The 26,397-nt window shown below is 35.7% G+C and overlaps 1 protein-coding gene across 9 annotated transcripts in view; it reads left to right on the top strand.

The window, feature by feature from the left end:
• The window catches only part of HIPK1 (homeodomain interacting protein kinase 1), a 49,832-nt gene that overhangs the window by 8,254 nt on the left and 15,181 nt on the right, over window positions 1-26,397 (top strand). For 7 of the 9 annotated variants that reach the window (XM_087445131.1, XM_014779995.2, XM_014779997.2 and 4 more), the window contains exons 2-9: window positions 1,921-2,998; window positions 10,805-10,928; window positions 18,094-18,213; window positions 19,010-19,096; window positions 19,811-19,995; window positions 20,322-20,484; window positions 21,434-21,659; window positions 26,008-26,129. In XM_087445131.1, coding sequence (XP_087301257.1) covers window positions 1,923-2,998; window positions 10,805-10,928; window positions 18,094-18,213; window positions 19,010-19,096; window positions 19,811-19,995; window positions 20,322-20,484; window positions 21,434-21,659; window positions 26,008-26,129 — 2,103 coding nt within the window. In that variant the 5' untranslated portion in view covers window positions 1,921-1,922. The remainder of the gene's footprint in view (window positions 1-1,920; window positions 2,999-10,804; window positions 10,929-18,093; window positions 18,214-19,009; window positions 19,097-19,810; window positions 19,996-20,321; window positions 20,485-21,433; window positions 21,660-26,007; window positions 26,130-26,397) is intronic. The other 2 variants (XM_087445146.1, XM_087445134.1) reach the window with 1 other exon arrangement.

Below are 26,397 nucleotides of genomic sequence, written 5' to 3'. Positions count from 1 at the left end.
TGGAAAACCCTGGAGGCAGGGGGAGGGGGAGGTGGTTAAAAAAGAAAGAACAGTCATCTGATTTGCATGGTTCAAAAACAAAGATCCCCTGAATGCATTCAAGATTAGTTTGGAGGCTACTGGCAGTTTGAACTAGAATGGTTCCAACCCTGGTAGAGAAGAATGGCTAAATTGAAGTATACTTAGGAGGTAGAATCCATAAGATTTCGTTATAGTTAGATACAGGGGAGTAAGGGAGAGGAATGAATCAGGATAATAATATTAAATGGGTTCCAGGCACTAAGCACTTTATGTATATTAAATCATTTAATTCTCAGAATAACTCCATGAGGTATAGGTATTGCTATCACCATTTTATAGATAAGGAAACTGAGACTCATTGCCTCCCTGATTTTTGGCTTGTGTCACTGTACAGTGGTGTCTCATAATTGAGGTAGAAGACTGGGGTAGGGTGGAGGCTCATAAGTTTGATTTTGGACATGTTGAATTTGAGATGTCTGTAAGATATCCAAGTTGCAGTGTGGAGTGGTTATTTGGAAATAAGGATTTGGAGTTCAAGAGAGAGAAGTCTGGGTTAGAGATAGAGATTTGAGAATCTTTTGCAGATGTCTAATCCTGAGAAGTAGTTATTGAAAAGGGGGAAAAATGTGGAGCCAAGAGAAGAGGGATTAGTATAGAGCTCCAAGGCATCTGAGGGTTGTATGGTTGAGAAAGGAAAAGATGTTTGAAATGGCTTGTATGCTGTGTCAAATGTTTGGACTTTATTCTGAAAGTATTAGCTTTGGGATTAGACCTTGGGTTTGTTGAGCTTGAGCTGTCTATGGGACATTCAGGGATGGAAAGCTGGGCTGTTTTTCCTAAGAAGAACATCCTGCAGTTCTTCAGGGTATCCTCTCTAGGCTTTGTGTCATCCTGATTACTTTCTTCTGGTCAGTTTATCAATGATTCTCTTATAATGTACTGGACGGAGCTAGATCCAGTTTTATGTCTGATCTGAGCAGAGTGGATAGCCTTCACTTTGTCTTCCACATTCTGGACACTATTTCTATGAATGTAGTTTAAGGTTAAATTAACTTTTGAGGGGAGGGGAACATTATTGCATAATGTTTCTCTTACCAACTGAAAGTGTTTTTCATATATACTCCTGCTAAACCTTGTATATCGTTGTGCTTTGTGCTAGTCATATTTTGGATCTAGGTGGGACTCTATATTTGTGTTAAATTTTATCTGCTAGATATTTCTTGTGGTTTCTACCCTATTGTGATCCTTTTGGACCTGTTGCTTAGCAGTATTGAGTATCCTGCCCAAATTTGGCTCATCTGTGAATTTTACAAGTATGCCATCTATGTCTAAGTTTAAATAATTGATTAAGAAGTTAATCAGGGCAGGAATGATGTCACAGCTTTGGAATGAGCTCTGGGGCCAAAGAGCCTGGGTTTGAATTCCAGTGCTGTCACTTAATAGCTGTGTTATTTTGGGCAAATTACTTTAACCACTCTGTACCTTAGTTTCCTCATCTGTAAAATGGAAATATTGATAGTATCTGTTTCAAAGGGTTGTGGTGAGAATTAAATGAGTAATGCATATAAACTGCTTAGTTTACTATTTGGCACATAGTAAGTGATCAGTCATCTAAACTATTATTATTATGGTTATTATTTTATAAACTATCGTAAATGTTTATACTCTTTTAACAATATGTCCTATTAGTGCTGAATCTCAAAGAGTGATTAAAGATGTGTAATAAGACCAAAAAGTTTATCCTTCTATAATAGGAAACATGTTTTGGAAAATGTATGAAATAAAACCCCAGCCAGATATATGTTTACTTGTAGTTTTTCTAAACCACAAGTTTTCTTATATACAAATTGAGGCGTTGTATGAAATTGAGGGTCTAATTCTTCCTCTCTCTCAATGTAGGTATGGCATCACAGCTGCAGGTGTTTTCCCCCCCATCAGTGTCGTCGAGTGCCTTCTGCAGTGCGAAGAAACTGAAAATAGAGCCCTCTAGCTGGGATGTTTCTGGACAGAGCAGCAACGACAAATATTATACCCACAGCAAAACCCTCCCAGCCACACAAGGGCAAGCCAACTCCTCTCACCAGGTAGCAAATTTCAATATCCCTGCTTACGACCAGGGCCTCCTCCTCCCAGCCCCTACAGTGGAGCATATTGTTGTAACAGCTGCTGATAGCTCAGCTAGTGCTGCTACATCAACCTTCCAAAGCAGCCAGACCCTGACTCACAGAAGCAACGTTTCTTTGCTTGAGCCATATCAAAAATGTGGATTGAAAAGGAAAAGTGAGGAAGTTGACAGCAACGGTAGTGTGCAAATCATAGAAGAACATCCCCCTCTCATGCTGCAAAACAGGACTGTGGTGGGTGCTGCTGCCACGACCACCACTGTGACCACAAAGAGTAGCAGTTCCAGCGGAGAAGGGGATTACCAGCTGGTCCAGCATGAGATCCTTTGCTCTATGACCAACAGCTATGAAGTCTTGGAATTCCTAGGCAGAGGAACATTTGGACAGGTGGCTAAGTGCTGGAAGCGGAGCACCAAGGAAATTGTGGCTATTAAAATCTTGAAGAACCACCCCTCCTATGCTAGACAAGGACAGATTGAAGTGAGCATCCTTTCCCGCCTAAGCAGTGAAAATGCTGATGAGTATAATTTTGTCCGTTCTTATGAATGCTTTCAGCATAAGAATCACACCTGCCTTGTGTTCGAGATGCTGGAGCAGAACTTATATGATTTTCTAAAGCAGAACAAGTTTAGCCCACTGCCACTCAAGTACATCAGACCAATCTTGCAGCAGGTAGCCACAGCCCTGATGAAGCTCAAGAGCCTTGGTCTGATTCACGCTGACCTTAAGCCTGAAAACATAATGCTGGTTGATCCAGTGCGCCAACCCTACCGAGTGAAGGTCATTGACTTTGGTTCTGCTAGTCACGTTTCCAAAGCTGTGTGCTCAACCTACTTACAGTCACGTTACTACAGGCAAGTGGCAAATGCTAAAAAGCATATCTTAAACTAGCTGTCTGTCTTTTTATTTAATATATTACGTAGGACTACATATAACAATGAATTTATTTACAGATTCCAAGATAAAAATAGGTTAATATGTTTAGAAAAATTAATTCAGTCTGATTCTGAAGATTATTCCTAGTTGAATTATACTAGCATCTGGTTCTTTCTTTAGTACCATTATACCTAATTTTCCCATTTTAAAGAGTCTTTAAATATATAAAGATGTTTACTTATTTGTAATGAATTTGGGCATATGCTGCTATGTTTTCCAGGTTCATATCTTGGCAGGTAAGATGCATTGGGAATAATTCCAGGTTTAACTCCAGCAACATTTTATTCTTTTACATTTTCTTTCTTGCATAATAGGGAGAATTGGATTAGATGATTGCCAAGGTTTCTTTCTGTTTTAACATTCTCCATAATACTTTGAACTTACTTGGTTATCCAAGAATGACCTTGACCTAAGTACCTTATACTTTAGTGATTTATATTTCCAGATTGATACTTCTAACAAAGCTACCTTTTTAATATATAATAATTATTGGAACAGTACTTAAATGCTTGTATTATTACAATTTTGTCTGTACTATAACCAAGGTGTATTGCTGATAGAAGAGGGGAAAGTCTTTTTAACTGAGCTTTTATTTCTCAGTGCCTCATTTATTTATCTATTTATCTAGTTATTAACTTTAACAAATCTGATATTCTAATGTTCACGCATTAAATATAAATTGTACATTCACCCAATCAAATAGTAAAACAATAAACAAAAAGATAACTCATAAAATTTATTTATCAGGAGATATGCCAAATGCCTATAATAAATTTTAAGGAAATAGAAATTCTGAACTAAGAATTTTATATTATGTTTGAAAATAATGTAAGGATATTTTAACCTGTATAAGGACTCAGAAGATATGCCATCTAAATGGTTTTTTTCTAATTGTGGTAAAATCTACCTAACGTGAAGTTTACCATTTTAACCATTTTTAAGTGTACCATTCATTGTTGTTAAGTACATTCACAATGTTGTGTAACCATCACCACTGTCTATTTCCAAAATTTTTTCATCACCCAAAAGAGAAACTCTGTAACCATTAGCAATAACTCTACCTCCCCCCACACCCCTGGTAACCTCTGTTTGACTTTCTGTCTCTATGAATTTGCCTACTCTAGATATTGCACATAAGTGGAATCATAGAATATTTGTCCATTTGTATCTGGCTTATTTCACTTAGCATGATGTTTTCAAGGTTAATCCATACTGTGGCATGTATCAGAATTTTGTTCCTTTTCATGACTGAATAATAATTCCATTGTGTGTATGTACCACATTATGTTTATCCATTCATTTGTTGATGGACATTTGGGTTGTTTCCACATTTTTGGCTATTATGAATAATGCTGTGATGAACATTGGCCTTCAAGTGTTTAAATCCCAGTTTTTAATTCTTTTGCATGTATAGCTAGAAGCAGAATTGCTGGGTCATATGATAATTCTATGTTTAAGTTTTTGAGGAACCACTGAACTGTTTTCCACAGTTGGTGCACTATTTAACATTCCTACCAGCAATGCATGAGGATTCCAGTTTCTCCACATCCTTGCCAACACTTGTTAGTTTTTGTTCTTTTGAATAATAGCCATCCTTATGTGTGTGAAGTGATCTCTCATTGTGGTTTTGATTCGCATTTCCCTAATGATTAGTAATGTTGAGCATTTTTTCATGTGTTTTTTTTGGCCATCTGTATATCTTCTTTGGAGAAATGTCTCTTTAAGTCCTTTGCCCATTTATGAATTGTGTTTGGTTTTTTTGTTGAGTAGTAGGAGTTCTTTATATATTCTAGGTATTAATCTCTTATCAGGTATATAATTTACAAATATTTTCTCCCATTTCATGGGATTGCCTTTTACCTCTGTTGATAGTGTTGTTTGCAGAAAAGTTTTAAATTTTGATGAAGTCTAATTTGTCTTTTTTATTTTGTTGCTTGTATTTTTTGATGTCATCCCTAAGAAATCATTGCCAAACCAGTGTCATAAAGCTTTTCCCCTGTGTTTTCTTCTAAGAGTTATAGTTTTAGCTCTTATATTTAGGTCTTTGAACCATTTTGCGTTAATTTTTGTATATGGTATAAGGAAAGGGTCTAGTTTTATTCTTTTGCGTGTGGATATTCAGTTTTCCCAGCACTGTTTGCTGAAAAGACTATCCTTTCTCCGTTGAATGGTCTTGACACTCTTGTCAAAATCCTTTGACCGTATATACGAAGGTTTGTAGCTGGGCTCTCTGTTCTATTCCATTGGTTTATATGTGTGCCTTTATGCCAGTACCATGCTGTTTTGATTGCTTGTAGCAAATTTTGAAATCAGAAAATGTGAGCCCTCCAGCTTTATTCTCTTTCAGGATTGTTTTGGCAATTTGGAATCTTTTGAGATTCCATATGAATTTTAGGATGGATTTTTCTATTTCTGCAAAAATACTTCGTTGATTTTTGATAGGGATTGCACTGAATCTATAAATCACTTTGGGTGTATTGACAACAACATTAAGTCTTCCGATCCCCCCTCATCTATTTTTATCTTTTCTTTTTATAGTTTTGTAAAACTATGATATTCTTACTTGAGTGAGATGGAGTAAAGAAATTCCTAGAGCCTTTGGTTTCTGGTTTCATGTTGCTCTAGGCAACTTGGCTAATTTTGAGAATCTCACCTCCATTTATTTATTCATGATTTGGAAGATTTAGATTCCAATTACTTTTGCTTCTAATAGTCTCCTTTGAGCAATCCCACCACACATACATAGATACAGCACATTCTACAGGCGCTCTGTAGAGTTCAGTTCTGCTTCTCATTTTGAGCACTGGGGAGGTAAAAGGGAGAGCACAGCTGAGGGATGAGGGCTGATCAGCTCTTGCTTTCTTGATCTTTTCTCTAGTCAATGCCTGAAGGTGTTCTTTAACTATTTGTCTACTCTGTCAAAGACAAAAGTACATTCTCTTGTGGAAACAGAAGCAATTTTAAGATTGAAAAAGACAGTGATAGAGATAAGAATTATTTTGTGAAATAATTTTTGATGGAATTTTCTCTTAAAAGGTAAATGAGATTTGAGGGATAAATAGTTCTGTTTGCTCAGCTTTTTCTAATATGTAATTTATTTGAATAATTTTCAGTGTTAGGTTGCTAGTCTTTGCCCCTTTCCTTATCCTTTTAATTTAATTTAAGCTGTCATCTGAGTAATTTAGTTCTGTTCTGTTTTTATAGAAAATATGATTTTCAAACTTTTAAATCCACTAGTAATTACTCTTCAACAAAGCGTCCTGTAAATTCATTGCATTTAGTTGTTGACTATAGGAGTAATTTTAAATGGAGCTAAGTTTAACCCTTAAAAATAGGAGTTCCTTCTGTGTATTACTGAGTAATTACTATGCATACTGAGGTTCAATATCCAGGGCTTGAGTATGTTTAGGATTTAACATGAGTGTTCTGTCATGTCACAGTAATACTTGATAATGAGCCCAAGGCAAATAGAATAGCAGCTCAGGCATTCCTTCTTTATCATTAGTTTTATCCATAGTGGTCCTCTTCATATTGCTTTGTTACCTTATTAGAGTCCATTAAGTCCTCACCCTCTTGTCTTTCAGAAAACCTCTGTAAAATCCTTTTGGCCAGTGAAGCATTCTGGCTCCGAAGGCTGCCTTCCTCTTACCCTTCTTTTTAGTGTACATTGCTTCATCTTGTTGATAATGTGCCGAAATATTATCAGTTGATGTAAATTTTTGCCACCATGCTGTCTCTGTTGGCCGTGGGCATGGCTAAATGACTCAGGCAGTGGAAATAATATACTTTATTTCCTGGCCCACTGTAAATGTAAGAGTAAACTAATTCCAAGAAAAGTTGCTGCCTTTGGAGCTTGAGTTTTAGGCACAAAGATTTGCCGTGCTTACAAGCTCAGTGCTTTTCCATTCTGAACAGACTAGCTGGCCTTTATCTAAAGGTGAGATCACTTTATTTGTATGGAAGGACAAGGTCTAGAGAAGCAAAGCATATTTTCACCTTATCCTAGACAAACAAACAATCCAGTTTCATCTGAAACTACAGTTTCACCTAAGGCACAGATGCAGGAAATTAGACTTTATTTAACCTCTCTCATCTGGTAAGTAAGTTTGATGCCTCTGAGATGAGCAGGAAGAAATAAGAGTGTTCATGAAAATTCGCAGAGAAAGATTTGTGCTGTTAAGTGATCTTAACCTCAGCTTGCTTTGGGTTCCAGTGAAATAAAGCTTTATGACTTTGGAGGCATTTTTCAATTTAAAGAAGTTTGAAGTCGGGAAATCGAAAGGCAGGGATTGCTATTTCTACCACCTGGTTATAGTAATTAAAGCCTGTCTAGTATTTGTTCTTTAAGGTAGGTTGTATCTTCGAAGAGGAGACCCACCATGTCCAAGTACAATTAATGCCCTTTTCCTACTGAAGTGAATACTGCCAGTTTTGGTTTTTTTCCTTCCTTCCTGTGCTTCAGTAGGTAATCTTTTTACTGCCCAGTTGTTAGAATGTCAGAGCTGGAAGGGGACTAGAAGAGTAATTATCTAACTCAGCCTTCTTATTATACAGATGAAGTAGAACCAGAATTTCAGTGTCTAGAGTTTATATTGAGGGATTGAGAAATAATGGAGGCCAAGGGGAAAGATGATAAAGTAATGAACATATTACCAAGAATTATAAACTGAATTCAGTTTAAAACATTCAGTCTTTAGAGATGAACCTGCTCTAAATGATTTCTTTCTGTTCAATAAGAGAAAATAACTTCAGTGTTTTCATTTCCTAGAGTTTGGATAAGTCTAAGATTTCTAGGCACTAAGAAGCCCTCAATAAACTGAGCAGACTTATTTTATTTTATTTTTACTGCTTTCATTTTTTTTTCTTTTGATACTCACCTTTTTGTGTGGTAGATGTGGTAGAGTTACTGTTTTGAGTGAGCTTTTGCTGGAAATCCTCAGCTGCTTTTGTAACTCCAGAAGCAGGATGAGACCAAATGGGAAAACTGATTCTAGCCAATCTTCAGGAGGTTTTTGTTTAATGGGGGATTTTGTTTAATGGGGATTGGGAGCTGGAATTAGTGTTTTTCTGAAACTTGAAGCTTTAGAAGCCTAACAATTATCTCATATTATTGCTGCCTTTTTAAAGAAGTAAGTTATTGGGTGGCCTGGCCCCTCCCTGTGACCTACCTTTTGGATTTTAAAATGTCTTCCTGGTATAGTGGGATTGGCAAAATCAATCTGCTGCTCTTCAATTGATGCTTAGGAATGTTCTAAGCCCAGTTTTTATTTTGGCACAAAGCCATTTGCATTCTCCCTGCCAGCTATTTTTGGCATTGACATGAACATGGAAATTAATGATTCTGCTCACAAAGTAAAAATTTTGTTGTTTTTCAATTTTGGAAAACCTTTTATGTTTTTGGGTACTCTTATCCTCCAGTTGTTAGTGCTGTCAAACTTGTGCTGTCCTAAAAACATGCCACAATGGTTGAGATTTAATTGAATCTGAAATTCCATCAGTATTATGTGGTTCTAGCAGCCTACAACAGGATTCTCACTTTTGAAGGTTGTTTCTTTGGCTGACAAAACCACAGTTCACATCAAGTAGTACAAAGACTGTTGATATTGGTGGTTCCACCCATAGCTGTCAAATAGTGTAAGTCTCAGCAGGCCTGGATCTTCTCCTATTTCTCTGCAAGGATCAGGAAAGCTTCTAGACTCTGTGAAGTCTAATTTGCCCTATTTTCTAAGGTCTATTTACTTAGGAAATTACTGAGGGAGGATATTCTTATTTAGGGAAATATCTTTATACCCTCCCTGCTCAGTCTCCTCCCTTACACACACACACACACACACAATAACAACAACAACAACAAGCACATATTACTTGAAAGAAAAGTTTGAGAAACCTAGGCACTCCATGAGGAGACCCAGCCTGTTAGATGTTTCCTAATAGAGAGATCTGCTTTTCCATTTATCTCCTGTTAAATGAGAGTTCTGGATCTAGAGTGTCCTTACAGGTTCAAATTCTATGACTTGTAAGAAGGAAAGGAAATTATTTGGAAAAGATGATAAAATGTTGAAGAGCTCAGACTTTGGATCCAGACTGCCTGGGCTCCATCTTTTAGTAATTGTGTGGCCTTGGGCAAGTTACTTAACTTCTCAGCGCTCAGTTTCTTGATCTGTAAAATGGAAATGATACCTTATTACATAGAATCTAAGATACCATTGATTATAAGAGGAAACATTATATATGTGCCAATAAGAAAGTAAAGGCACTGTCATTAAACTAAAATATACCATCATTTGCAAGAATCTTCTTAATTTCAGAGATGTTAAAATACGCATCTTAGAATTGAGGACTTAACGGTAATAATACCTACTTTCGTAGGATTGTTGTAAGGATTTAGTGACTCCACATTTATAAAGAACTTAAAACAGTGCCTGGCACATGGTAAGCACTATGTAAATGTTATCTATTATTATTATCGATATTAGTGTTATCTATTATTATCATCCTTTTTTTGAACTCATTTATCTCTTAATTTTAGTCACAGTTTGAAAAATGCCATGTATACTACCATGCCAAATAGATATACTTAACTTTTGCTTATTTAGAGATAGTATGATATGCTCAACTCCAGAGCCAGATTGACAGGATTCAAATTCTGGCTCTGTCAGTTGTTAACTACGTGATTTGGGGCAAATTACTTAATTTATTTGCCTTAGTTTCCTCCTCTGTAAATGGGGATAGTAATTTTGCCTTGGATGTATTCATATATATAAAGCTCTTAGTTTATTTTATTACCTTAGTCTTCTCTTTAAGGTTCTCTAGGGTTAGGTTTCTTACTTGGAATATTAATGGAAATGACTATTTCTGAAAGCACACAAAGAGTTTAAAGTTTTAAAATAATGATAATATAGTAATAATGTTGTTATATCTAACACTTATATAGTGCTTACCATGTGCCAGGCACTGGTTAAGATCTTTAATATTTAAACATTATTATTATTTATTTATTTAAACCTTACAACAATCCTTTACAGTAGGTACTCTTATCTCCACTTTATGAATGAGGAACCTGAGGCACAGAGAGATTAAGTAATTTCCTACAGCTGTTAAATAATAGAACTAGGATTTGAACCCTGATAGGCTGGCTCTAGAGTCTGTGCTGTCAGCCACTACATCTCTACAGAAGGCATTTCTGTCACAAAGAGGTATTTATTGATCAGGCCATTTAATTGATTTTTTCATAATTAAAAAGGTGCTAAGACTAAAAAGAATAAATCTGTGGTCCTTATTACTGATGTCAAAATTCAGAAAGCTTTCAAAACTAAAAATCTTTTTCTAAGTTTGGTATAAACTCATTTATTGGCAAGACCTGACTCGAACCAATGTAAGGCTATTTAAAATCTTTATTTAGCCAACTTGACCGCTCATATGTTTTGTTATAGAAATATTAGTGTGTTTGATTATGGGGTACTTCCATAAACTCCGTTGGGATTATTATACAATATGTAGTTTATGCACAGTAGTATCTTTCTGAAATTCAAAAAATTCTGAATTCCAAAACAATCTGTCCCCGAGAGTTTCAGATGATGGATTTTATACTGAAGATCATTTTCAATTTCATTAAATCAATGTACCTTTAGCTGATACTAAAACAAGATTTAGTTGACATAGTTAATTTCCCCAAATAATGTTTTTGTTTTTGTTTTTTATCTGCTGTGTTTTGTTTTTGCTAGAGCCCCTGAAATTATTCTTGGGTTACCATTTTGTGAAGCTATTGATATGTGGTCATTGGGCTGTGTGATAGCTGAGCTGTTCCTGGGATGGCCTCTTTATCCTGGTGCTTCAGAATATGATCAGGTAAGAGTGTTTATTTGGATGGAAATAGAAAGCAAGTAGTTACTAATGAAATAGATTCTAGGGAAAGAGAAGTACTAGTGAAGTCTTTAGATTGTAGGGAAAGAGTAGTCCAATTAGAAAGAATTTTTTTAAAGAATAGTATTTTCTCTACCTGCTTCTTAGTCTGAAGTTATGTTTGCAGTTCTACAATTAAAAAAGGATTTTATTTTATATTACTTTAGATTGGTACTTTTCCAGACCTCTAATGATTTATTAGAGACTTAACTTTGGTTAACTAATGTGTCTTGTGAGTTAAGATATGAAAGTAAAGATGCAGAATTTGAATTTTAGGAGTGAACTTTGGCTCATTCAGAGCTATTATTTCCTTTTATACATGACACACACTGAAATAAGTACTCTGTGTAGTGAAACAAGTTGGACCCGAGAAGCTGTGATGTATATTGAGTGTCTGTAAAATAGGATTTAGGAGGGAAATCATATGAGTTGAAAAGTATTGTAATAAATGATCTATATGTCAAAACAGAGGAGGTTTAGACATGCTATAATTTCTTAAGGAGCTGGTCTTGATGGAACAAGTTTTGCCGTGGAAGTAAATTGTGAATTCTCATTTCTTGTTCTTTAAAAAAATGGTTGTAAACACTATGCTGTAAGCTCTTTGAGGGCAGAGACTGTTTGATTCCACCAGTGCACCCTCAGTTCCTGACATTGTGACGTTTGTTTATTTATTTATTTAGAGAAGTAAATGGTTATCTGGAATTATTAAAAGGGAAAAAGAGCGAAACAATGTTTTTTCTATTCAACTTAGAATTTTGACTCCTCGATCCATTTTAGAGTGATATAACATTTACCGACTTCCAAAAATTTGCCTCTTTGGACATATTTTTGAAGAAAACATAAAAAATGAGTTGCTCATGTGATTAGTAACCAGTTACATTGAGCTTTGTGATTTTTTAGTCTTTCTTCTGCCTCATGAGAAACAAGCCAGCTTCCTTATTTTACAACAACAGCAGAGAAGTGTGAGGGAGCTTAAATGATGCAAAACTACAGTTGGTTGAATCAAGCCATTGATTTTTCTTTTCGGGTCTTAGACCCTTTTGAGAATCTGGTGAAGCTATGGATCTTCTCAGAAAAATATGTGCACAGTGTTTTGTGTACAAATTTAGGGGATTCGTGGACCCCTGATTAAGAAACTTTGCTCTGAGCAATTACAGCCTCCAAAATGCCATTCCTAGGCCAAGTGTTTTATGGCATCTTTTCAACCCTAGTAAACAGATTGGTATTGTAAATTGCTACGAAGTGGAACCAAATGAAATTAGATTTAGAAGCTAAGGTACAACTGGGGCTTTCCTTGTAAAGCAATAATCTGGTAGTTCTGAGAATTTTTGCCTGGTGCGTAGATGTAAAACTGTGGGTGGTAGGAAGAAGTCATTTTTCCCATGCTTAATAAATAGGATGCTGCTGTTGCAGAGCAGGATTGGGGATAGTTTATCTTGATGCATCTCTGGTTATACAAAAAGATTCCTATGGCAGGATCCCTGTTCTCACAGCTGAGTTTTTTTTTAAGCAACTTCATTGAGATATAATTTGTATACCATATAATTCAGCCATTTAAAGTGTACAACTCAGTGGTTTTTAGTATGTTCACAGGGTTGTAAACCATCATCATAATCGGTTTTAGAACATTTCCATCACTCTCAAATGAAACCCTGTATCTATTAGCAGTCAGTACCCATTGTCCCTTAACCCCCACCCTAGGCAGCCCCTAATCTACTTTCTGTCTCTGTAGATTTGCCTTTTCTAGCATATCATATTCATCACATACAATATGTGGTCTTTTGTGATGGGCTTCTTGTACTGAGCATAACATTTTTCATCCATGCTGTAGCATATATCAGAACTTCATTTCTTTTTTGGCTGAATAACGGTCCATTGTGTATGTATACATATATTTATATATATATACCACATTTTGTTTATCCATTCATCTGATGATTGACATTTGGGCTGTTACCCCTTTTGGCTATTGTGAATAATAGTGCTATGGACATCGGCATACAAGTGTTTAAGTCTCTGTTTTCAATTCTTTTGGGTATATGGCTAGAAGTAGAATTGCTGGGTCATGTGGTAATTCTATATTTAACTTTTTGAGGAACCAACAAATTGTTTTCCACGGTGGTTACACCATTTTACATTCCTACCAGCAATGCACAAGAGTTCCAATTTCTTCACATCCTTGTCAACACTGGATATTTTCTGTTATTGTTGTTTTTTTAATAATAGCGATCTTTATGGATATGAAGTGATATCTCACTGTGGTTTTGATTTGCATTTCTCTAATGATTAGTGATGTTGAGCATTGTTTCATGTGCTTATTGGACTTCTGTATGTCTTCTTTGGAGAAATCTATTCAAGTCCATTGCCCATTTTTGAATTAGGTTTTTTTTTTTTTTTTGTGAGGAAGATCAGCCCTGAGCTAACATCCATGCCAATCCTCCTCTTTTTTTTTTTGCTGAGGAAGATCGGCCCTGGGCTAACATCTGTGCCCATCTTCCTCCACTTTATATGGGACGCCGCCACAGCATGGGCTGACAAGTGGTGCATTGGTGCACGTCCAGGATCCGAACCCAGGCCGCCAGCAGCGGAGGGCGCACACTTAACTGCTACGCCATGGGGCCAGCCCCAAGAATTAGGTTTTTGTTGTTGTTGAGTTGTTGAAGTCCAGTTTGTCTGTTTCTTCTTTTGTTGCTTTTACTTTTGGTATCGTATCCAAGAAATCATTGCCAAATCCAATGTCACGAAGCTTTTCTCCTATGTTTTCCTCTAAGAGTTTTATAGTATTAGCTCTTACGTTTAGGTCTTTGAGCCAGTTTAAATTAATTTTTTGAAGATGCTGTAAGGAAAGGGTCCAATTTTATTCTTTTATGTGTGGATATTCAGTTTTCCCAACACCGTTTGCTAAAACACTGTTCTTTCCCCATTGAATTGTCTTGACATCCTTGTCAAATATCAGTTGATCATAAATATAATGATTTATCTCTGGAATGTCAATTCTGCTCCATTGATCTATATCCTATATCTATCATTATGCCAGTACCACACTGTTTTGAGTATTGTAACTTCATAGTAGTTTTGAAACCAGGAAATGTGAGTCGTCTTTGTTCTTTTTAAAGATTGTTTTGGCTATTCGAGTTCCCTTGAGATTCCAAGTGAATTTTAGGGTGGATTTTTCTATTTCTGTAAAAAAAAAATCATTGGTTTTTTTTAATAGGGATTGCATTGAATCTGTAGATCACTTTGGGAAGTATTCCCATCTTGACAATATTATCTTCTGATCCATAAACATGATTAGATTTATTTAGGTTTTCTTTAGCAGTGTTTTGTAATTTTCATAGTACAAGATTTACATTTCGTTTAATTTATTTCTAAGTAGTCTGTTCTTTTTGATGCTATAGTGAAGGGAATTATTTTCTTAATTTCATTTTCAGATTGTTCATTGCTAGTGTATAGAAATACGAGTTTTGTAATTGATCTTGTATTCTGTAACCTTGTTTTTCTAATAGTTTTCTTATAGAACTCTAGTTTTAATAGTTTTTTGATGTATTCCTTACAGTTTTCTAACTACAAGATCATGTCATCTACAAATAAAGATTGTTTTACATCTTCCTTTCCAATCTGGATTCCTTTTTTTTCCTTGCCTAATTGCTTTGCATTGAACCACTAGTACAATGTTGAATAGAAATAGCAAGATTGGACATCCTTATCTTGTTCCTGATTTTAGAGTGAAAGCATTCAGTCTTTCACTATTAAGTATGATATCAGCTGTGGATTTTTCATAAATGCTGCAGCTGAGATTTTATAGCAGACGTTTATGAGTCTTAAAGTCAAATGTGTGTAGCCTCTCTAGATATTAGCTAATGACTTCAAATTTGTTGGGGATATCTTAATTGTTTAAAGTAACAAATGACAGTAATACTTTTTCTTTGCATAAATGTGGGACTTTTGTTGCTTCATTTTAAGCTGTGTGAAAAGCAATATCTGGATGATAGCTTCCCATTCTTTCACAACGAAACTCTTTCATTCTATAATATTAAAATTTTTAAGTATTTTAATTTTATAAGTGCATCATTGTAGAAAAATTAGAAAAGATGCAATGAGCCAAGAGACAAAAATTTCAGCCTCCATTAGTTCCACCGCTCAGAGGTAACCTGTTATGTTGTGGTATATTTTGTATTTATTTATATGTATAATTTTTTAATTTTCATCATGTGCTTATTCATACCTACTTTGTGTCAGGTACTCTGGTCACTGGGGATACAGTGCTGAATAAAACATTGTCCTTGCCCTCATGGAGGTTATAGTTTGGTGATGGGAAACAGACATTAAGTAAATAATCATACAAATAATTATATAATGCAATTGAGATAAATTGTATGAGGGAAAAATTGTAGTTTGCTGGATGTTTGTGCATGCATGTATGTATCTCCTGACCATTATGTCCTAATGCCTCTTGATTATACTCATTTTTTTTCATTGCTACTAACCTAGTCCAGGCTGTCTTCATCACTTACCTAGGCTACTAGACAGTCTCCCTTTATCTACTCTGTCCTCCCTCCAGTCTTTTTCCAGAGTAATTTCTTGAAAACACAAATTTGATTATGCCACTCCCCTGCTATTTAGTGGTTTCCCATCACTTTTAGAATAAAGTGCTAAATCCTTATAGGGCCTCTGAGCCCCTGCAAGGGTTGTCCTTCCCCTTCCCTTCTCTCGAGTCTCTAGATTGATCTTAGACCATTTCTTTTTACTTTTCATGCTCTAGCCCCATTGGCATCATTTCAGCACTGGTTAAGAATATGCTTCCTTCCAATGCAGGCCCTTGCACATACTATCCTCAGAGTCTGGAATGCTTCTCCACCACCCATTCATTTCATTTAGTCAATGCCTACTCATTTATTAGCTAAAGTGTCACTTCCTCAAGGAGCTTTTCTTCATCAGTCCCCAGTTTAGGTCAGGTTCCTTTGTTATGTATGCATTTTTATAGAAGCCTATTTACTTTCTTCAGAATATCAACTCAGTTTGAACGAAGTGTCTGTCTCACTTGACTGCAACGTCTGTGAGAGCAGGAACCACGTCTATTTTTAAAGTTACCACTCCCTGGCTCAATTAGTACTTATTGGAAGAATGAATGAATATGTGCTATATATAGTTATGTTCCAAATATAACTTATGGATATAGAGGAGCATATATACTGTATTTCATAAAATCTAAGACACCATTTATTGAAAGATGTACCATTTTTCTGTACCTCTAAGAAAGAATGCTGCGAATTAAACCATGGTAGCTATCAATTGTAAGATACATCCTGATTTCAAAGATGTTAATGTAGGGGCTGGCCCCGTGGCGTAGCGGTTAAGTGCGCGCGCTCCACTGCTGGCGGCCCTGGTTCAGATCCTGGGCGCGCACCAATGCACCGCTTGTCATGCCATGCTGTGGCGGCGTCCCACATAAAGTGGAGGAAGATCGGCACGGATGTTAGCTCAGGGCCAGTCTTCCTCAACAAAAAGAGGAGGATTGGCATGGATGTTAGCTCAGGGCTGATCTTCCTCACAAAAAAAAAAAAAAAGATGTTAATGTGAAAAAATGTGCCTCTTAGAATCAGAGAAATGTAGTAATTTTTTTAAAAGTGGGATTATATTTCATTTGTAATCTGCTTTTCCTACTTAGTATATTGTGAAATATCTTTACATGTCAAATAATATACTTCTATCATTTTAAATTTCTGCAGAGTATTTCATTATACAGATTTTATCTTGGATTTTAAAAAACATTTCACCCTTTTTGTATGCAGAAGAAGTTCACATTTAAAATGTTCTTATTCACATTTAAAAAATTTTTTCTATTTTGCTAATATTGTATTTTGGTTTCCAGTTATGTAGCTCCCACAGATTCAGAGTAATATCCTGCTGTTGTCTAAAATTGTCTTGTGATAGCAGGCCAAATTTGGCCTGTCAGCCATAGTTTGCTGACCTCTGCTTTACACTCTTAAAAAATTGTTGAGGACCCCAGAGAGCTCTGTTTATATAGCTTATACCTATTAATATATACTGTATTAGAGATTAAAACTGAAGATTTTGGGGGGGAGAGATGGGAAGTAAGATTTATTTCATTATATATTTCTTTCTCTCTGATTTCCTCATAAGTATAGCCATTCATATATGTAGGGGGTGGTAAAAAAATTGCTCTCATTGGTGGGGAGAGAATCAAATTGCCTTTTCTATTGCTTTCCTGGGTGGGGAGAATTGCAGAGGCAAACAGAAGTGTGAACAGTAAAACTGGGAAATTTTTAAAACACAAGAGTATACAAGCACATCTTTCATTAGCCATCAGAGCAATGACATCATCACATATCACCCCTGGAAATCTCTACTGTACACCCATGAGAAGAGAATGGGCAAATAGCTTCTTAGTAATATTACGAAAATAGTGTTTACTTCATAGACTGCCTGAAAGGGTCTTGGAGACTCCCAGGGATCCCCATACCATACTTTGAGAACTGCTGGCCTAGTTCATAGTGGATATTCAATAAATGTTGAATGAATGAGTACCTGCTCTCTACTGATGTGGGGATAGAGAAGCTAAATTAAGTGCTTAATTTTATGGTTTGGGAGATAAGCACTGTAGCACTTTAGAGTAGGAGCAATTGACAGGAACTAGAGTAGCCAAGGAAGAAAAGTTTATGGAAATTTTTTCCTAATCTTTTAAATTTGATAATGTATCAACAAACAAAACAAAAAAACCTTGGTTATCCATGAAATAGTTTGTTAGAAACTGTTCTGCTCTGTCCTAGAAATCTCCTAAAGTTTTCTAAACTTTGTATCAGAGGTCTACAAAAAAAGCAAAAAAGGTTACACACAATATTTTCAAAACCAAGTTTTCCCTGTAAATAACAGATATAGCAAGAAGGAAGTTACTGAATAAATATTTGGGAATTACTTGTGAGTGGGTTAGCGTTTATATGTATTTATAGATAAACTTCATCTGTGTTGATCAAAGTTAATTTCTTTGCAGTACATTTTTATTGCAGGGCTAACAATGTTTTAGTGTAAAAGTTTTTAATAATTTCCCTTTTTACTTCAAATCAATGTTTTGGTGATTTTGACGTTTCAGATTCGTTATATTTCACAAACACAAGGCCTGCCAGCTGAATATCTTCTCAGTGCCGGGACAAAAACAACCAGGTTTTTCAACAGAGATCCTAATTTGGGGTACCCACTGTGGAGGCTTAAGGTCTGTCTCCCCTACTATACTACCCATTCCTCTACTGCTTACTCCTAACTTTGAATTCAAAGTTTAGTTATTAAATTCTTGAGGCGGAGGAGGGAAAAGTGGGGGATGTATGTTTACAGGAGGAAATACTTTGAAAAATTGTTTCAGTACCCATTTGGCCTTATCCTTAGTTAAAAACAAAATATTAAATACCAGTTCAGTTGGCTGTGGTTATTTGTATATTTGAATCTGAGAAGGAGGTGTAGAGAGTAGTGCTCACCATTAAGTGACAGGAAGAACTAGAGTAATTTAGTAATGACTGTTTTTTAGAGAATTCTCAAGAAATATGACAAAACATCATAATTTTCTAACTGCCCACGTTAAGGCCTTATATATTTTCTTGAAACAAATATCTGCTTTTTACCTCTTAGCCTACTCCTTTTACTTGAGAGATCTCTGAGTAATTTGGTTAACCTTGTACCTCTGCCTCTGAGCCTGTTGAATAATTAGCATTTGAAATATTTCACTTTCAAGTAGTTTTAAGAGAAAAATGGTAATGTCCCTTTTTACCTGACGTTCTTCGGGAACTGTGCTACATTGTTGCTTGCACGTTTACTTTATCACTATTGAAAGGGTAGCCAGATATTGAGGTCCCATCTCTCCACCGGAAGATTTTCTGGTTGTAAATTACTTTCATGTTTGCCATCTCTGGTTGGCAAGGTGATGACACTTCTTTCTTTGTATTCTGGCTTTAATTTAGAATAAAATGTGAAAATAATATACAAATGGAATTTTTTTCAAAATCTATACTTTATAGACACCTGAAGAACATGAATTGGAGACTGGAATCAAATCAAAAGAAGCCCGAAAGTACATTTTTAATTGTTTAGATGACATGGCTCAGGTGAGTATAGAAAGTTTCAGAAAGCCAGGCATTTATGTATTTCTTTAATCAGAGACACACTTACATTGATTATATTAAAGATAGATTCAATCTGTTATCTTCTAGTATATGTTTTCATTTTTTACAGAAAAAAGTGTGCTAATATTCTGCCATGTATTAAAAAGAATGTTTGAATCCTAACAAAGGATACTTTTAGAATTAAATATTTCTCCCTTGCTTTTGCTTAAATGGTCTTGCTTTAACAATATTTTGAAATATTGTTTATGAAGGTTTCTTTCTTGCCCATTTTCTCTACTAACTCATACTTACATAGGAGCTAACGTTTATTGAGTGCTTATTGTGTTCCAAACTCTGTTTAAATACTTTATACTTACTATGTCATCTAATCTTTTCAACAATAGAAACTTTTACATTTAAGTCATAATAGTCAGTTTTGCTTAACTTGTTTGATCCAAATTTTGAATGAAAAGAATTTATTCACCTTCATTCTACCAACAAACTCTACAAAATTGAAGATTTTAATTAGACAGCATAAGAAGAGCTTCCACTTGTGAAAATGATTATACTATAATAAAAAGAATTTCCTCAGGTTTTTTTCTTCAGCAATATATATATACATATATATATATGTATACATATATATAGTGCAGATGTTTAGTGTCAGCGTTAAAGGTTAAGTGATAAAGTATGATATTTCTGAATTTTCCTCGGAAGGTGAATATGTCCACAGACTTAGAGGGAACAGACATGTTGGCAGAGAAGGCAGATCGAAGAGAATACATTGATCTGTTAAAAAAAATGCTAACAATTGATGCGGATAAGAGAATTACTCCTCTGAAAACTCTTAACCATCAGTTTGTGACAATGACTCACCTCCTGGATTTTCCACATAGCAATCAGTGAGTATGGTATGGTCACGTCTGGGGCATTTTGCCATGATGTGGTTCTCTGTTAAGTTACCATCTTGTAGCTAAATGGAACTATCACGTGAGTCGCAGCTTTGGTACTTGCATATTTGGCTCACTGATGCTTTCCTTTCTCATTGAAAAATCATGAGATTAAAAATTAGATGTGTAATTTTCCTCTTTATGATTATAAAAACTCTTGATTCATTTTATCTGAAAGTACCCCGGGAAAAAAAAATTGATTCGTATTCATCTTAATTGCTACCTGTTTAAATCTCAGCATTCATTTCAGTGTATCTTTAATCTCTTATTTTTTTTAGCGTTAAGTCTTGTTTTCAGAACATGGAGATCTGCAAGCGGAGGGTTCACATGTATGATACAGTGAGTCAGATCAAGAGTCCCTTCACTACGCATGTTGCCCCAAATACAAGCACAAATCTAACCATGAGCTTCAGCAACCAGCTCAATACAGTGCACAATCAGGTATTCAGTAAATAATTTTGGAAACTCAAACCTAAGTGGGATAGAAACTAGTGAGAGGACAGGGTAAAGCAAAGAAACCAGTCTATGTTTTGGTGGTCTTGGTTGCTTCTTAAGAATTTTCTGTTTGGCAAAGTGATGGAAGACAAGGTAGACTGGTAACACCTATCAGTCATGTGCTGACAAAAATTAAATACGAATGCCTAATCCAAGCCCTCATAGTCTTAGCATAGTCAAATAAATGGAACCTGGCTATTGTACTAGTTACTGCTGTTAGCTGTGCTGGCTTTAGCCAAATGACTCTCCATCTGTTAGAAGGACTTTATATGTCTCGTTACATGTATTAAAGGGCATTTCCAATAATTTTTTTTCCATGCTGTACATTAGCTCCTCAGAACTTATTCATCTAATAGCTAGAAGTTTGTACCGTTAGACCACCTTCACCCATTCTCTAACTAACCCCCCCCCACCACCACTCTCCCCTAAGCAACCACCAATCTACTCTTTGTTTCTATGAGTTCCGTGGGTGTTTCCAATAATTAACTTTAAGAGTGGTTTTGCATTTGTTTGCTAAACAGTGATATTTATGTTTAGGTTTGTTTCCGAAGACATAAGTTTCCTGATTTCTTAGCTAGGTCTGCTTTTTAAGTGGAAGAACATAGATGATTTGGTAGAATTTCACATCCAGCAACTTTTTGCACTGAAAGAAGGGGCGGGGGTGTGTATAGCCTCAACCCACACAGGGCCATTTTTTATTCTTTGTTTTCTTATTCAACCTTATAATATGCTTTAAGTTTAGAGATTAAGAAAATTTCTTAAGCAGAGTTATTTCAAAGACAATTAACATTACACTTAAAAACTTTGTTCTGAGTTTTTCTGGATAGATTCTATGTGTATAAAAATATTATCTCCACTTTATACCAGTATACAGCTATAATCCTTTTGTTTTTAGGCCAGTGTTCTAGCTTCCAGTTCTACTGCAGCAGCTGCTACTCTTTCTCTGGCTAGTTCAGATGTCTCACTGCTGAACTACCAGTCGGCTTTGTACCCATCATCTGCAGCACCAGTTCCTGGAGTTGCCCAGCAGGGTGTTTCGTTGCAGCCTGGAACCACCCAGATATGTACTCAGACAGATCCATTCCAACAAACATTTATAGTATGTCCACCTGCTTTTCAAAGTAAGTGGGGAAACTCCTGTATCATATGGTATTATATCAGAATTACCTGCTTTAGGCAGATCCTTATTAGGTATCTCGTTGTTTAGTTTTGATTTTTGACAAGTTTAAACTCTATCTCTGATTATGAAGGTAACTAAGATTAACAGAGTGGATTTACCCTTTTTACATTGGTTATTTATCTAATTATGATACTACCAGACACATGGGAGTTCAATTAACATTTCCTTATTTGAACTGCCTGATATCAGTTTTCTTACCCATTGAGACCTTGTACCAATGTCACATATCTAGTATAAGCATGTCTTTCAATATGCAGAATCTTGAAAAAATTTGTTGTAAATAGAATTGCTATATATTAAATCTTATTTCCTATATCATTTCATTGTAAAATAAAACTAGTGTTCCAAATAAAAAGTAATTTTATTCTAAAATGTAAAAATCATATTTAAGAATGTAGAAACCTCTTAAGTTACATTCAGAAGTAAAGATCATTATTGAACTGAAAAATCCTACAAGCTGAGGTACTTGTGTGGGGAAGTGATTAAGGTTATCTGCTCCAGCTTATGAATCATATTGTTCCTACAAATTCCTATCAACAGAGGAACAGAGTAGCTGAAGAAGGAGGATCTGACCTGATGTGTTGCTGTACGATTTTAATTTTCACATTCCCATCGTTCCCCATTTTCTCATTGTTCTGTAATCCAGTCTGTCTAGTTCCTTTTTTTCTGAAACATGGGAAATTTGTACGTGTTTATTGATCTGGTGAGCCATTTAAAAGGTTAAATCATTTTAAGGATATTTTCTGGTGACACACTTGACTTTCCCAATAGAAAGTCAGTGTCAGTATTCTGAGAATAAACCAGGATTCAGGCTCCTCATAGCACTTTACATACAAGCAGGTACCATTTTTATCTTTTTACTTAGTTACTTATTGACTGTGACTCTTTTGTTTGTTTGGTTTCTGACAGACTCGGAGCAAGCAGAAGGAAAAGAGGGGCTAGGGGAGACTGAGAGATTACCGGGAGGACAGGAGAGCGATAGCGATGTAAACCAGGGAGAAACCACAGGGAGAGCGGAGGAGCAGATTCAAAACCTGTAAATGCAAATTTAGCCTAACTTACCAAATTATTTTCTGCATATACTTCATAATAGTAAATTCTGTACTTTGGTTTATCTTACGTTGAGTGATCTTCTACTGAACTTAGGAAATAGCCACCCCACTTCCCCTCACCTCTTCCAAAGTGAGTTACATTGGAACAGTTTTCATATGTGGGACTCTGAAATTTTGTGCTTCTTCTCAGGTGATATTTAGGAGATGAGGCAGAACTTTTTAGTTCCTTTAACAAAACAAAATGTAAACTGAAAAGATGGGGGGAAAGTGGTATACCCCTTTTGGTATAATTAGGTAAGTATAAGCTTTGGAAATTTTTTTTCCTATTTAGGAAGTCTAAATAACATGAGGAGCTAGGTAGAGCAAATTTTAAAATTTCCAAATGAATGGAAGTTTTTAAATTAAGGTGATGATGATGATGAAAGATGATATGTATTACTACATCCCAGATAATGTTCTCAGTGCTTGTACATGTATTCATTCATTCTCACAGACAACCCTAGGAAGTGGGTAATGTCATCATGCCCAATTTTTGGATGAGAAAATTGATCATGATTCCCTCATCTGCCCAGAGTCTTTATAACTCGTTAATGGTGGCACCACGATTTGAACCCAGTGGGGTTCATAGCTTATCTATTTTGAAGTATTATTCTGTACTACCTCTCAGTATTTAAACTTGAATAGCTATAAAGAGTTGTCACTTGATCTGCCAGCCATAGTCATATGCTGGTTTCTGCCCAACAGTCCTCTATCCCAGGTTGCCTACTTTTCTTTCACCATCTACTCTTCTACAAGATGCCTTTACTTAGAGGAAAACAGACCCTCATCAATTAGATTTACTCTTCTTTCTGTACTCCCATCGTTTTTTATTTAAAGGGCTATGTTCAACAAAAACGACAAAACAAATCTTTAATCCTTCTTAGTTTAGGGTTCAAGGAGAACCTTCCAAAAGTCTTGCTTTTTGTTAATTCTTTATTTCCACTTGGGGTTCCCTGAAAAAGCTAGTTTTAAACTAGCTTGACTGCTGTGGCTTAGCCTAAATTACTATAGCAATCTAATAGTTACTTAGAGTCACATTTGTGGGTCAGTACTATAAATGCCACTTTCTATACTATTCCAATTGAGCAAAATAGATATGCATTTTGCTTAGTGGAAACTATGATTCTGGAATTTTGTCCCCTTTTACTTCATCACCCTGGAACGCATAGATGAGCTTCTATGGTAAATATTTCTTCCTGAATTTTGCTTCCTCAGTTCCTACCAGTTTGTAGGAGGCTATTACAGTAACATTGTCTTATAGTTAGCTGTGTGTCCTGGGAATATAGAAAACAATTTTGATGTTGTTTAGCTTTCTTATTAGATAGCATTGCCTTAGGAAGAAAGGCTGGCAAATTTTTTTATCCAGATATCTGGATTTGTTACCTTTTATTTTTATATAAGTAGCATTTTTTTTTAAAACAGTTATTATTAGAGTGTTTTAATTCTTATTTTACTAGTCTCTTGTACTTGGTACATTTCTGCATTGTGTTTTCCTATATGACAACTTGTTACTAAATTACTTGCAAATTACTGAAATGGAAAATTGGAAGACTTAACTTGCTGAAAACAGCAGTATTAGAGTTTATGAGTTTTTCTCATTTGATACCTCCATAGTAATATTGAGGGAAATTAATGAGTGATAGCTTAGAAAGTGTCACTGAAGGAGTATTCTAATTAAAATTTTTGTATCTTCACTTAAAACTGCACGCATTAGTGAATTAGAGGCGAAATAGAAACTTAAATTCTCTACATTGAAAGTTTTGATAGGGTAGGTTTAAAAGAAAGCTTTGAAGGCTCTCTTCTCAATTCTTGGCAAAAGGGAGAACTATCTTGAGTCTCTCTTTTCCCCAGAATGGGATATTCCTATTTGTAGGAAACATTTATTCAGCATTTGTGCCCAGTGCATAATGAATAAAAAGATAAATGAGACATGGTCACTGTTTTAAAGGCAGCAAAACGTTCTTGATTTTCCTAGCTGTCCATTAGCTACAAAAGAGCCTTATTAGAAAGCTGTCAATGACCAGCAGATTTCTAAAATAAGTAGAAAAAAGTGTTTCTGTAAACCAAAATGTCTACTTTTTAAATATTTTTATCCTAGGCATAATTTATTCAGTTCATATACTGGTTAAAGATAAAATATGTACCTAGTTTGTGAACTAAGTTATATTGTTTTAGGAGTGGTATAAAATATCCCCTTAAAATATTCTTAAAAAAAGGGTAACTTACGTGATAAATTGTTGAGCTTTTCATAATTTTTTCTTATCTAATTAACTGAAAGTTGTAATTACATTTAAGTCTTTGCTTTTAATAAATTACATTGAAAAAACACTTAAGTTTTTTTCCCCTACTGGATTAAAAGGTGAATGTAACTTACTAAGTGAAGGTTTTCTGTTTGTTTCTGCCTATACTGTTAATGGGAGTGGGATGAGTGTTGTGTGTTAAGTTTTGTAGGATAAAAAAAAATTTTTGAGGGGTCAGCCTGGTGGTGTAGTGGTTAAGTTTGCACGCTCTGCTTTGGCCGCCTGGGGTTCACAGGTTTGAATCCCAGGTGCAGACCAGTGCACCACTCATCAAGACATGCTGTGGCGGCATCCCACGTACAAAATGGAGGATGATGGGCACGGATGTTAGCTCAGGGCCAATCTTCCTCACCAAAAAAAAAAAAAAAAACTGCCTGCTTCAGATAAAAGTATGGATATAAATTCTCATTGAAAAAAATTTTTTTTTGGCCGGCCCTGTGGCTTGGTGGTTAAGTGCGTGCGCTGCGATGCTGGTGGCCCGGGTTCGGATCCTGGGTGCGCATCGAGGCACCACTTCTCCGTTCATCCTGAGGCCGAGTCCCACATACAGCAACTAGAAGGATGTGCAGCTACGACACACAACTATCCCCTGGGGCTTTGGGGGGAAAAATAAAATAAATAAAATCTTAAAAAAAAAAAAAAAAATTTTTTTTTTAATTTTCTTAAGCCAGCTCTCCTTGTATCAAATATCTTTCTATTAATCTAACCTGAAGGGAACCAAGTCTCCCTTTTCTTAACTCCCTAGACTTCTATGAAATTCTTTGTTTTCAAAGTATCTAGAACTGAAATCTGAGTGATGGATTTTTGATCAGAAAAGCTAAAAACAAACAAAAAAACCCGAACAGACAATATTCCCAGACCTAACAAAGCAATTTAACTGTGATGTTGTTTTCTACAGCTGGACTACAAGCAACAACAAAGCATTCTGGATTCCCTGTGAGGATGGATAATGCTGTGCCAATTGTACCCCAGGCACCAGCTGCTCAGCCACTGCAGATACAGTCGGGTGTTCTTACACAGGTAAAAGCCAGAGCAACTTGGATACTCAATATTGCTGAAGCACTATTGAGAATCAGATATTTTGTCCTAGAAACTGGTATTTCCTTTGACTGTAAGATCTTTCTTGGTCATGATTCAGTGGACTTAAAATGAAACATCTATAATGGAACAATATACTCATTCCTAACACTCTTGCAGCTCTGCCAATGTCTTCCTTGGACTTGCAGGGATAAATATCCAGACTTTGAGAAATTGTCTTCTGAGTACATTTACTCTGATTTTATGGGAT

This window comes from Ceratotherium simum, chromosome 2 (genome assembly GCF_057802395.1).
Source record: "Ceratotherium simum simum isolate JZ-2026a chromosome 2, ASM5780239v1, whole genome shotgun sequence".
NCBI lineage: Eukaryota > Metazoa > Chordata > Mammalia > Perissodactyla > Rhinocerotidae > Ceratotherium > Ceratotherium simum.
This window is presented reverse-complemented; position numbering and strand designations above follow the sequence as displayed.